Genomic DNA, 13,209 nt, shown 5'->3' with positions numbered 1-13,209 from the left:
AAAGCAGAGTGTGGTGACAGACCACACTTACCAGTAACCTGAATCTATAACAGGCACGACTAAATTGAACTAAACAGGGCTTAAACAGGTTAACACTATTCATAAAATAGTTTCCAGGTATCAATCTAATTTGATTAATAAGCTATTTTAAACTAACCTCTTGCAAATTTTGAATTTCAGCATTCATCACTGTGATCCAAGCGTAACCACCTCATGTTAGCTCCTTGGAACCAGAAACATGACAGGCTGAATATAAAAGTCAAATGGCCTCATTCAGCAGCACAGTCCAAGATGGGTGAAATGCCAGTAAGAAAACAGCCATATAGAGAGATCATTTTATGCACCTTATCAGGCACAAACCTTTCGACCAGAAGAAAATGAAAGTTCTACTGAATTGCAGGGGCCAAAGTTTTGATGCAGTTTACACAACTACTGACAGTGATGCTAAGAGCAGAGTTTTTCCCACAATTTCAATCTTATGTGTGCAGTTTTGTTTCAAAATACCTGATTGTGTATATGTGTGATGCTTGTTTCTTTGGATTCTGTTTGAGAGTGAAAGGGGAACAATGCCCAAATCCCTTTTTATCTCTCGTTATTGTTTTGGCACAGGAAGAACTCTCAGTCAATCATTTGCATCCACTGGCTACGAGCCTAGCTTGAGGTTTAACTCAATGTGCTTTGTCTTCCCCAGTGGTGCGCCTCTGCTGTAATATCATTTACTGCCATGTGGCTGCCAAGGCACAGCCATGTCACCCCTGTCACAATGTCACTTTAGATGAGTAGAGCGGCAGGATGTAATTCAGCTGCCTACATGATGCAGGGTCACTGCTCCCACACAGCAAAGCTGCAGCAGTGCTCCAACCGGCATGCTGGCAGTACGGCTGGGGAGAAGGGAAGGCAGGACAAGAAGGTGAGTGTGTGGGAGTAAAATAAATAAGCTGTAATTGCAAGTAATGTGCTTACCTTTATTGCTTGATAACCCCTGTTTTAGCTCAGTATGATTATGTGAACTTCGTGGCCAAAACTTTGCTGAAACAATAGATATAGCTGTGTAACCTTTGCTAATTAGAACCACAATAACAGCACAGGGCTGTACAGGAGTGCATAGTTGGGTGAATGGCCAGAGTTAAAGCCCAGTGGAAATATTATTTGCATGCATTGATCCAAAGCCCAGTGAAGACAAAGGGAACGAAGTCTTGTGCCAGAAGCAAGTCCCAGATCCTCTTCTGATTAAGTCTGGAATGTTCTGTCCAGATCTTTTAGATTCAGGTGTTTTGAAGGTAGTTTTTCTATAAGTGCTCTTCTATTTCTGGGAAATACAGTTTGATTATTGGAACACCTTCATGTATGGGCAGAGGAATATGCTGAGTGATAGAGTTAAAGCAGTAGCAGTGGCCTGTCCTTGGACATCAGTAGCCCTGTCTTGGAAGAAATTGTGAAGCTTCTTTTGTAGGAAGGTTGGGGAAATAAAATGGAGAAAAAAAAAGTGGGAGAGCTGGAAGCAGGTGCTGATACTAATCGGTGATTATTCTGAGTTATATAAAGTTTTGAGATCATCTAGTAAGGTACAGGGAATTTAGCAGGGCACAGACTGGTACAAAAATGAGGGGGGAAACAGATGGCGACGTTTGAGAACTGCTTGCAAGCATGCAAAAGCATTAGGGCAGACTGAGGGCTGCACCATAAGAAATGCATTTCAGACAAATTTGCTATAATAAAAGACTTTTCCTAAAGCCTGGACACCAACAAATTTCTTCCGCAAGCAAATGCAAGCTGGGTGAAGAACTGTATCCTCTGAGTTACTTTCTTTCCCCTTTAGCAGTCGCTGCTTGTGGGGCACACCTGAGGTGCACAGACCTGCTCCTCCACTGGACAATGGACAAGGTGTTTTCCCTCAAAGCCACGTGCCCATCCTGGAGTCCAATGTGCAGCAGGACACTCGTATTGCTTGGGCAAGGGCAGAGAAAACTACTCTTCTTCCACATCCACCCCCTCCTTCTTTTCATCTAACAGGAATACCTTAATCAGGGAAGTATGCACCAAGGGGTCAAATCCATTTGGATGAAATTCCAGGGCTTCAAAAATAACAATGGCAGGAAGAGAGGTTTTTAAGCTGGCCCACACAGCACCTTGTTGACAGATATGGCCTACTGCCTCATGCTGCCCGCCCTTGGAAAGTCCTGGCTGCTCCCGACACCAAGGAGAACGAAAAGCTCACTGCAACTGGAGTTAAATAAAAAAACCCCTCCATTAATAATGAAATTATTCTGTGACCGTACTTCTTGCCCAAACCTAAATCTCCTCTTCGATGCTTTGAACATTTTAGGTGTTTTGTGGGATGGTATGTCAGCCAAAAGGGAATTCCAGTTTGCCCCTTGCCTCATTCCCACAGGAAAACCCTCCCACAGAAATCCCAGTGTAAGCATGGTTTTCATTACTAGCTCCAGTCTCAGATATTTTCAGTCTGTGTGAGGGGAATCAGGCTTTACTGATTGCTCCTCCTAGCAGATGGGGCAACACACAAGTAAGACACAGCATATTGATTTTGTGTGCTTGCTGCTGATGTTGGATACAGTGGCTGTGTTTTCATTCCTTCAGCTTTTGTTTTTTGTGCTTCCTTGAAATTCCCCGACAGTTAATATAGGTGGGCAAATGGACCAAACCCAGGGCACAGGACTGTGTCTGGCATTTGCTTCAGGAATGTGAGTGCTGTAGACTGAGAGATGTTTCTCTATCTGGCTCTGACCCTGGGATGAGGAAGGGGGAGGAACAAGAGGGCTAGTCCAAGACAGAGCACATTTTTTCATTTCTAACATGCCATGCAGTGCTCTGATTGCCTGATAGTGACTGTGTGGGAAAATTCTGTCTTATCAATTTGTTAAAAATGCCTTTCTCGTTGGGGAATAGGAGACGGCACTCACATGCACAGACAGAGAGCGTAGGAGTGCATCGGGATGGCTCTGATAATTGGGAAACTCCAAACCCAGCAATTCAGCAAAACAAACCAGAAACTCCTAAAAGGCACCACAACCACTAAAAGGAAAGGCATTTTTTCTGTCAGTGTAATGACCAGATCAACCTAATTTCTGTCATGAATTTCTGTTTCGTTTGTTGATTTGGTTTTTTTTCCCAGCTGACCACAAGAGTGCACTCATGGAATGATGTCCTTCATTGTTTCCTCCGGGTCATTTCCTTTCCCTCAGCTCTGGAAGCAGCTTGCAGCATGTGGAGGTCAGGGGGTCAGACCTGGGCCCACGTGTTGTTTCTCCGGACATATAGATGCCGTGTCCCTCAGGGAGGAAGACGCTGCAGCTGTACATTAAGTGGAACATACTTCCACGATGAGTACATGGACACGTCACCAGGGACACACACCGGGGGACATCTGAGTGGCACAGGCTTTGCCCACAGGCTGTGCTTTATGCTGGTAATGATGTTCTTCCTTATAAGGGATGGCTATACATAAGGAGCATGTCTGAGATTCTCCCACAGTCTCCTCTTGCTGTATAGTTGGGGTTTGGGGGATTTTTTCTTCCCTTTTCCCCACCTCCCAGTGTTTCTCTACTACTCTTCTGTGACCTTCTAACATCACAAATCATTTGTCAAATAGCCAGTAATGGCTAAACAGAGGCCCATTGCAGCAGGCACTTGCAACAATTTGTTAACAATAAATATGATGTGATTAGTAAATGCCTCATAATTGAGTTACATTATGTAGAAATATCAGCTTTGGTTTTTTGCCAGAATGTTGGTTTGTATTTTTTTTTTTTTTTTTAATTTTAATTATCTTTCCTCTGAAATAGTTGCAATGGTTTTTTTTTCACTTGCTCAGTTTTTTCTACACCTCTGATTCAGGACTGCAGTCAAAGTTCAGCTTTGAATTTGTATCAGAGTCTAGGACTGAGACTTAGAATGACTAAGTAGATCGATGATTTGAAGTAGAAATGCGAAGGCAAGCTTGAAAGTCAATTTTCACACCACACACAGTGTGCATGTGGATTTGACCTGCCTTGCAGGGCTTTCTTTATCGATAAATGTATTGCTGATGGAAGATGAATGATCTCTGTATCCGGAGAGGTACAACACAGAAAACAACCTGTGTGAAGTTCCAGTGGTTCATGAAGGAGCCTCTTTTGTGGCCTGTATTGGTATTTAATGAGTTACACATAAGAAATAAATTCAATTTTTAGGATTGCAGTTCAAAATAACTATTTTTTTCTTTTTTTCTCCTGCCTCAATGCTTAAGTTTTGAATTCAATGCAGTCCAGATTGCCCATAAGCTACAGGCTATATATATTTAGCTGTGGGTCTGCGACCCCTATGATTTCCAGATATTTCTTCTTCAGATAATGTATTTCTCCAACCAGGAAGTGTAGCCATTTTATATTCCCTCCCAAATCTTCCTTCAAAGTGATTCTTTCCAAAATCAGAGCTGCATCATCTAAGGTGCAATTGCACAACCACCAAACTCACGAATTATATGCAAGTTGTAGTGATATGAGTACTCAGATATTTGTGGTTTCACTTCTGCAAGATGAAAACAACTGTGTAACTAAACACTTCACGATCATTTAATATAAACTCTTTCTCAATAACTCTTTCTGTCTTCCATCCCCGACAACTTTCTTATTTCTACTCCACTCACTTCCAACGTTCCTACAAGCTTTTCAAATTGTTCTGCTCCTTTCGGGTTTATTTGTGCTGCAGACCATCCGTAAAGGCATCTCTGGAACTTTTAAGTAGTTTTGCAAAGACAACAGTGGGAAGGCAGTTGCACATCATATTATTTTTGGCTAGACCCTTCAGGAACAATGGCTATTGTTTGGCAAGCTAGCAGCAAGGAGGATGCAATGGTGATATAAGAGTTTAGAGCCTGGGGGCTGTTCCACAAATGATTGTGAGGCATTTTGGAGTATGTGTGATTCAAAAACATTTGGCAACATCTGTTAAAAAAAATAAAAATAAGGGGAGACGAGGAGGATGTTTAAGAGGGCAGGGAGGGCAAGAAAGAAAGTAGTGCAGAGCATCCACAAACCCGAACCTATGGATAAAAATGATGTGCTCTATTAACTTTTGTTTTTTTCCCTCTTGCACATAACTTTTACGCGTGTTGATCAAAATGACTGCTCTCCCTCTTGCTGTGATTCTGACTTAACAAGGAGCTGCTGGCTGGCTGTCCCGCCGCAGCGGGACACTGTGGGGATGTGCCTTCGGGCTGGGGCTGCTTTGGGCTCACAGATGTGCAAGAACGCCTGTGCCAACGAGCTGCCCCGTGCTTGAGAGGCGAACCAGGCGCGTCTGGTGAGGAATTATTCATTAACGCCGTTCAGAGCAATGAGGCGACCCCGGCTGCTGCACCGCGGAAATCGCCCACCAATGCACGTGTCGCTGCAAGGACGTGCTGTGGGGAGGAGGTGGCAGCTCCGCGGTGGGAGCTCCCCTTCCCGGGCTGGGGGCCGCCACAGCCGGGCCGGGACTCGCCCCGGGATGTCCCGGCCCCGCCGTGTGGGCAGGCCGTGCTGCCGCGCCGCCGCCAGGTGTCGCTGCGGCGCCTCGGGAGCGGGCCGCGCTCCCGCCCTGCCGCGCTTCCCTCCGGGAATCGCCCTCACGGGGCTGCCGTAGCGCCGGCACCTGCGGGGGAGCCGAGCTGCGGCTCTGCCAGCCGTGTTCCCGCCTCTGTGCTCGGTGCAGCGGGTCCCGGGTGAGGCCTGTGTCCGCTTGTGAGCGCCGCACTACAGCAAGGACGTGGAGGGGTGCGGGCTCGTCAGGCGCTGGAGCAGCCTACCCACAGAAGTCGTGGAGACACCGTCCCTGAAGTGTTGGAAAGACGCGTGGATGTGGCGTTTGGGGACGTGGTTTAGTGGTGGACTTGTGCTGGGTTAATGTTTGAATTCAATGATCTTAGAGGTCTTTTCCAACCTTGATGACTCTATGGTTGAGAGTGTGGTTATTCCCTGCTTGAAGCACACTTCCGCAGTTGTTCTTCTCTCTGTCGGCAGCTAGAAAAGCCTGATGGAAAGAAATGCTCAAGCATGGAGCTCCTTTTATACACATCCTCATTTCCCACCTGGGCACTATGCTTGGGCACACTCACTAGGGGTTTCCACATGAAAAATTTGAATTAACATCTCGAAATGCAATCTTCTGTTGGTGTATATATATATATATATTCTCCTCTCCCCAAAGAACGTAGTCCATACCAACAGTGAAACCATATTGTCCTGCATACTTAAAGGAAGTGATTCTGCATGTCTTGGGCGTAAAATAAAGCATTATTCTCTTAAATACATGCTGTTCTTCAGGGAGTGAAGGAAATTACCCTCTCAAGTTGAAATGAACTTTAAGGTTTGCTTAAATGTTTTGAGAGCATTTGATAGAAAGTGACATTCGAAACATGAAGTATTACCATTAAATCTTATAGCTCTGAACTATTATTGGGCCACATCCTACAGGTTGAACTCAAACCCTTGTTTTTAGACTTACCAGTGTCTGGAATCTAAATTGAAGGGTACTGACATCAAATGCTGAGGGATTTTGGTTTGCTTTTAAGGAACGTTGAACTCCTTGCAGTGTAAGGTCTCTGGAGATCTTAAAAGGCAAAATTCTGCTTTGGGGCTTTTGACCACTTGTTCTGAGGTCTGGCCTATTGCAATTATATTTGGTTTTTACCTGATGCTTCTTTCCAAATGGTAATTCAAGGACAAACAGTTTTTAGCTGTAAGCAGGAGCTTTAGTTCAAGTGTAGTTCTTGGTATTGGGGTTGTTTATATGAATCTAGACTGCCAATAACCTCATCATCTGAGGTGAGAGGTTACTACAGATAATCAGCAAGATTAAATATTAACAAAAAATTATTATGAACCCATTTATGTCTGCAATAGTTTTTTCCCAATATTTACTGAATAACTCGCCTGGGAAGTGGGTCTTAGTTTGGCTCTCATGGTTGATTCTAAGCCTTCTCTTACACATACCCCTGAGACTCTGGTTAATTTTGTGGCACAAAATATTTAATTATGTGCTCTGCCAAGTGAATACAAGGTCTCAAATTGAATTTCAGCATCCCTGGGCAACTATTTTAGACACTTTGGTAGAATGTAAATGCATATTTTCTGCATGCCAGATCCTGGCTCCATATCCATCAAAGTAAATCCTCAGTAGTTCCACTGAAGGCTTGGAACAATCTTAAATTATGTTGTTGAGGTCACATTGTGACCCTGAAGCTCTGGCAGAGACCCAAACCAAGAAATTTGTGTGGGAAACTGGGGAGGGAATAAATTAGCACTTGCCTATGCTTTTTGTGGAAGTAAACTGTTACAAAGGTGTGAGTTAAGATGAAAGCTCCTCGTGGTGGTGGATATTGCTTTCCAGCTGTTACTGCTGGAAACAGCTCAGTGTGTGCGTATGGGATGAATCCTTATTTTTTGATGGTTCTCTGTCTCAAATAACAACCAGTTTTGCATTTCTATCCCCCCACTGTCCCTTCCCCCTCATCCCCTCTATATAAATATCGCTTAATCTTATAAAAGGGAAGTCCAGTGGTAGGTTCTAGTCTGGGTAGTTTTTTTTCCTCTGGTGAATTTAATCCTTCATTTTCTCTCTCTGCCAAATGCAAGTGGCAGGTCTAAACAGTATTAGGTAATTGTGGTTGTCATGCTGCAGATTGCACTGTGGAAAAAATTAATTGCTGTTTTTCCGCCCAGGGGTTTGAGCCGTGGTCCCTTCGTCTGCCTGGGACAGCGTTGTTTCCCTCCCCATTGGGGCTGCGTTCCGTGGAGCAGCATGAAAGGGCTCCTGTGCAGCTGCTCTGGGCGAGTGGGCGGGCACCTCATTCAGCAATAACAGCTAATTTATACAGCCACGAACATCGGCAGCTATAAATAAACAGTTCTGACTGACTTTGCATGCTTAAAATGAAACGAGAGAGACTGATGGACTGGAAAGAGAAATCTGGTGTAAATGTCGTCAAGGCCAGGTCCTGACACAGGGTGTCTCAGTAAAGTCTTTTGAAAAATCACAGGGAAAATGTTGGTTTGTGAGAAATTACACATTTTTTCTCCTTTCAGGGTTTTGTGGACATGAGATAAAGGAACAAAGCAAATCCGAGATCCCAGCAGTTGTATTTTGGGGACAGGCGTTCCTCATTGCTTTCCCAAAGTGCATGACTGGAATCCAGCTTCTCTCTATACAGGATGTAGCAGAGAGAAGTGCCTCTTCTGAGCCCTTTTCAAAGAAATAAACAACCTCCCCCATGATTCTCCTCAAAGCCCTGTAGTCCAGCAGCTCAGACCTCACATCAGATCCCAGAGGTACCCCCCAGTGTGAGCAGGAGATGAGGGTGAGGTCTGCCATTTGGCTCCTCTGGTTGGAAGTGGAAAGACCTATCCCTCTGTGTTGGGGCCCAGGCTTTGTTTTGAGTTTCTGACAACTGAACTGTACTGGAGAATCAGTATAAAATAAAAGAATTTAAAAAGAAGAGAGGTAGAGACAAAAATACCAACGAACCTGTACAGGGAGTTTCTATAACTTTCTCTTCTTCCCTAACTCCCTCCATGTTTTTTCTTCTGTCTGTCTCTCCAATATGTTTCTTTTGACCAGCATCTTTCAGCTTCAAGAAGAAAGGAGGGAGGAGTGTGTTTGTGTGTGGGCATCTGTAATTGTTTGCATTCCCCTTGCAAAGTTAGCTGGAGCGAGTTATCTAGATAAGCTGGGAATTACTGAATGCATGCACGTCTCTCATTGAGTTAATTTAGTTTACAGTCTAGGCCTAGCATGTTAACTTCCCAGATTAGAATTTTTATCAGGTGCTTAACACATGAGAAGAACAATCTTATGTATACACATTATCTTTTTATTGCTCACAGGCAGCTTACAATGTGTTTGGTTTTTACTAAGCTCCAGCGGCATTTGAAAGGTGAAAATAACACCCCAGTGAACTGCGTGCACAGTAGCTCTAAACGAGGGGTTTTGGCAATGAGGATGGAGTTAGACATTTAAGTACTGCAACTAGTTTCAAATCCTCTTTGAATGCAAGAATAATAAGAGAGATTTTTCTTTTTCACATTGACCATTAAGGAACACTTATGCTACTCTCGGTTTTGCATGTTTATTGGAGTTTGCAAAGCAGATCTCCAGTGTTTTGGATGTTAACAAAATGTTGAGGCTAATAACAGAAATCAACTATATTGAGGAAAATTAGTAAACATGTGAATGGAGTGTAATTATATGGCAGGCAGCTTTATGTTAAACAGTGCTTTAAATTAACATGCTTTCTGTCAAAGCAATCATACAGTCAGTATAATTAGGTTACTTTTGCTGCGAGATTAACTGAAACCAAGAAAAAGGAAGAAACTGTTGCCTTCACATTTTCTGTTAAAATGGAGGGGAAATATTAAGCATATTAATATTACAGAAAGTTTCTCGTTAGAAGAACTCGGCTTCTTGGTGAACTTTCTGAGCAGACATTTCTAATTACAGTGCTTGTTAGCCCAATTTGTTATCTAGCTAGCTTGGAAGTCACAGCACTGTTAAAATTATCTCTCCTCTTAATTTTTTCCAGACTTGATGAAGGACAATCCAAACAAGAGCTGGCTTGCTTTCACAGGTCTTTTACAGAGTGGTGCAAGGCTCATGAGGGAGTGCATTTACCAGTGACAACTTTTAACCACGGACACATCCTCACGTACGTTGTGCAAGAGATGAGAAATCTGTGTAAACAGATGAACACAATTTTCTTATTCGTAGCAGTTGCAGAGTTATCATAAAAGAGGCAAACATTTCATATTTTCCACCAGTTTTCCATATGTCTGATGTCATAATGGCTTCACCAGAAGCTGCAATGCATTGCAGAAAGGATTTATCACAGCTACATTTATTTTCCTCTACTTCATGGCTTCAGCGTTCATGTTTGGCTTCAAGAGGAGGATTCACTTGCCTTTCCACTTGTGGTCCAGTATTACTATTGAATCTCCTGTTTGGAGACAGAGGAGAAGACATTATTGGGATGTTGGAGGGGGAAGGCACAGCAGAGAAGTCCTTTCACACATCAGGCACAGGGAAGATGTGAAACTGGCTCCAGCCTCCCAATATCCCTGAGGACCTCTACCCATCTGGGAATGGGAGTAAACTGTGAGTGCATGCCTTGGACCAGCTGCTAATGCTATAGTGCTGCAGAAGTCAAATGAGCCTGGGATGTCCCCAGCAAGTAACAGATTACTCAACAACTGAGGAATTATTTGAAATCTGCCATGGGCCACACCCACTGAGAATAATTGTGCTTTGCCAGTGGGAGAAAGCATCTGCCACCAAGCAAACCTAGTTGTAACAGCATGTAAAAAGCTTTAAAAATAAAGCTTGTCTGGAAGGGCAGCAGATGAGTAATCCTTGCACTTGGGATATCTGGAGGATACTCACATGGCTGGTCAGGACAGCACAGGACCTACTGAAATCCCACAGCTTTCTGAAACACCAGTTATCATGCTACTGTTGGGCACCCAGTGTGGCAATAATCAACTGTTTACAGGAACCTTTTCTAAAACAGCCTCCCTTCTTCCCCTCCAATGATCATTTGCTCAGAGGAAACTCTCCTTTAGATGATCTTTCCTTGTCTGTAGACCTCAGAGGCTCTGAAACACTAACTGCTGTGTTGTATTGGTGTGTATTGACAAAATAGATATTTGTGGGTGACAAAAAAGAAACCCAAACCACAAAGAAAAAGAATCACCTGGCATGCCAGGACCAACATGTTAACCAGCACTTGTTAATGTCTGGCCTCCACTGATGAATTCAGAAGCCCTGGTTTGCAAGAGGTTCTGTTCCTGTCTGCCTCCAGTGGATCACCAGATAAACTTCTCACCAAAAATAGGACCTGTGACAAATAGTGCAGGTTTCTTTTACACAGTCAGTCATCTCTGCCTGAGGGGTAAACTGCAGCTTTGGAGAGTGACAAATATGAAGGACATAAATGTGCCATCACAGGTTTGTGGTACAACCAGGACGGATGGATGAGTCTAAAGTAAATATTCGTATTTAGTTTGCAAACTCTAGGATTTAAATCCTGTAAAATCTGAGTTCCATTCATCATCAGCAATATAGTGCAATTATGGATATAAACATTATTTGGTCGCTGAAAGGAATATATAGGCTCTGTGCTCTTATTCTTTGTTTTAAAAGGCATGATACATCAAATTCTCTGGAAGAGAATCTCAGTTTAAAAATCCCACCTGAGCACTGTAATAACAAAGGGTGGAACCTGTGTCTAGAGTAGCAACTACGTCCAGAACATCAGCATTTTAACATTCATACAAAAACTGCTGTTGATAAGCCTGTACCAGTACAATGGTAGCACTGCTTCATACCCCACACAGTTGCCCTTCGCATCCCTTATTTGCCATTTGGGTTTCCGCAGTCTCAACAGCTGCTCGGAATAATGACAGCATCAAGAATACAATCTTATTATAGTATTGCTTTGTATTGCACAGACTTGTGAGCTGTCACATAGGCTGGATTTCCCATGGCTACAGGGTATTAAGGGAGCTTGGCTTCAAAAGCCTATAAATACAAAAAGAAAACTCAGGGAAAATAATCAGTTGTAAAACCATGTTATATGATTCTGGAAAATGCATTGAATGCAAAAGTACTCCAAAAAGAAGAGGAAAAAATGGGCTAAAGAAAGGATTGTTGTTTAACTTTATTTCAGCCTTAGGTAAATAGATTTCAGCAATGTCTTCCCAAGATATTTAAGACCTCATAGATATTGAAGAGCTCATCTCTGCACTGAGCATGAGAAAGTTATTCCATAAGTTTTTTTTAAACAAGAAGTTTTCTCTGTTTCCTCAGAGCAATATCTCTTGTTCTTGTTGTGCTGCCTTATCCCTTGCAATGTAATATCATTAATTTTTGTTTTGCCCCTTACAGTGTTTCTCAGCCAGCTGCTGGTCAAAGCTTTCCCTTCTGGAGGACAGCAAGTGTCCAGGTGGATCTGTTGGATCTGCTGCCCACTCCAACAACCAGCCTTCTTTCCTCTCCTCTTTCTCTCCCAAAGGAAAGTTCCACCACCTGGGGATAAGCATTTCTGGGAGAGGCCTTGGACCCACAGAGTGTTGCAAGTGGTTTGCCAGGTGTCCCTCAGGAGGCTTTTCAATCACTGGTGGAGCAAGTAGCTGTTTCTAGCTATAGCTTCTCTCCAGCGGCATTTCATTGAAATGAAGCAGCTGATGAATGTTTTTTGGGTTTTTTTCAGATATGTTAGATGGAAGCAAATGAATGTGCTCCATCTTCAAATTCTGGTTCTAGATAAGAGACCTCACTTGAAAGATTGCTCTGTCTGATGTGGAGAACTTCGATCCGCATTTCCCCCAAGGATTTGATTGTGCCAACAAGAGCAAACACCAAGCAAGCACTGCTTTGTTTTATTTTTAAGGATTCTAGTTTGGTCAAAGAAACATGAGATCAGTTGCCTGTGTGATGTTTTCCACCCATCAGGAAAGGGAGAAACTATCACACGGTTCATCTTTGGTACTCAGACCCTGCAGCCAAATTCTTGGCTGAGGTAAATTTATGGCAGTAAAAGAATCAGCTCATTGTTTCTAATTATCCTCTTTGGAGTTTCTCTATTGCTCAACATTGTCTTGTACTCTAGAAACTCTGGGATTTAAAACAAAAAGAAGTCATTATTGGTACTATTTTCTGTGCCTCTCAGGCTGTGCAGCTGGGTTGCCTTAGTTACCACCAATCCAACTGTGCAAGGGGAGGGAGAGGAGAGGCACATGAGAGATAATACATTTTTAAAACCTCCAATACTGTATGAAACAGTTTGCCTATAAATAATAAGATGAATTTAGGGTCTGGCATCCTGAAAAGGAAAAAAAAAAAGGTTGTATTATTCTACAGCCTAGATTTTCCAGCTCTCAGAAATGATAACTGCATCTTTTCGGTCAAGCTCAGGATGTAGATTTAACACTTACTTGCTTGAAGCTGGAAGCTGCCATCTATAGACTTTGGAATAAGTTGGAACTAAATATACCTTTAATGTGAAAAAGCATAAATATTTATGTAGCTGGTTTTAGGAAAAATAATAATGGTCTGGAGTTAAAAGGGAGTGTGGAAGAGCCTGTATGAAGCATGGTGTGCTGTGGAAAAAGTTTCATTAGCAGCCTACAGTCTGCCACAGGATGTAAGTCCAGAAGGGAGCCAGGCTTGCCATTCTGGTGG

General features: G+C 43.1%; 1 protein-coding gene across 2 annotated transcripts in view; it reads right to left on the bottom strand.

Annotated features, from left to right (window-relative positions):
- Window positions 1–9,087: 9,087 nt before the first annotated feature.
- The window catches only part of LOC117000555 (androgen dependent TFPI regulating protein), a 30,385-nt gene continuing 26,263 nt past the window's right edge, over window positions 9,088–13,209 (bottom strand). For both annotated transcript variants that reach the window (XM_033068233.1, XM_033068243.1), the window contains one exon: window positions 9,088–9,967. In XM_033068233.1, coding sequence (XP_032924124.1) covers window positions 9,924–9,967 — 44 coding nt within the window. In that variant the 3' untranslated portion in view covers window positions 9,088–9,923. The remainder of the gene's footprint in view (window positions 9,968–13,209) is intronic.

This window comes from Catharus ustulatus, chromosome 1 (genome assembly GCF_009819885.2).
Source record: "Catharus ustulatus isolate bCatUst1 chromosome 1, bCatUst1.pri.v2, whole genome shotgun sequence".
Lineage (NCBI taxonomy): Eukaryota > Metazoa > Chordata > Aves > Passeriformes > Turdidae > Catharus > Catharus ustulatus.
The sequence above is the reverse complement of the archived record's forward strand: the minus strand, read 5'-3'. Positions and strand labels throughout refer to the sequence as shown.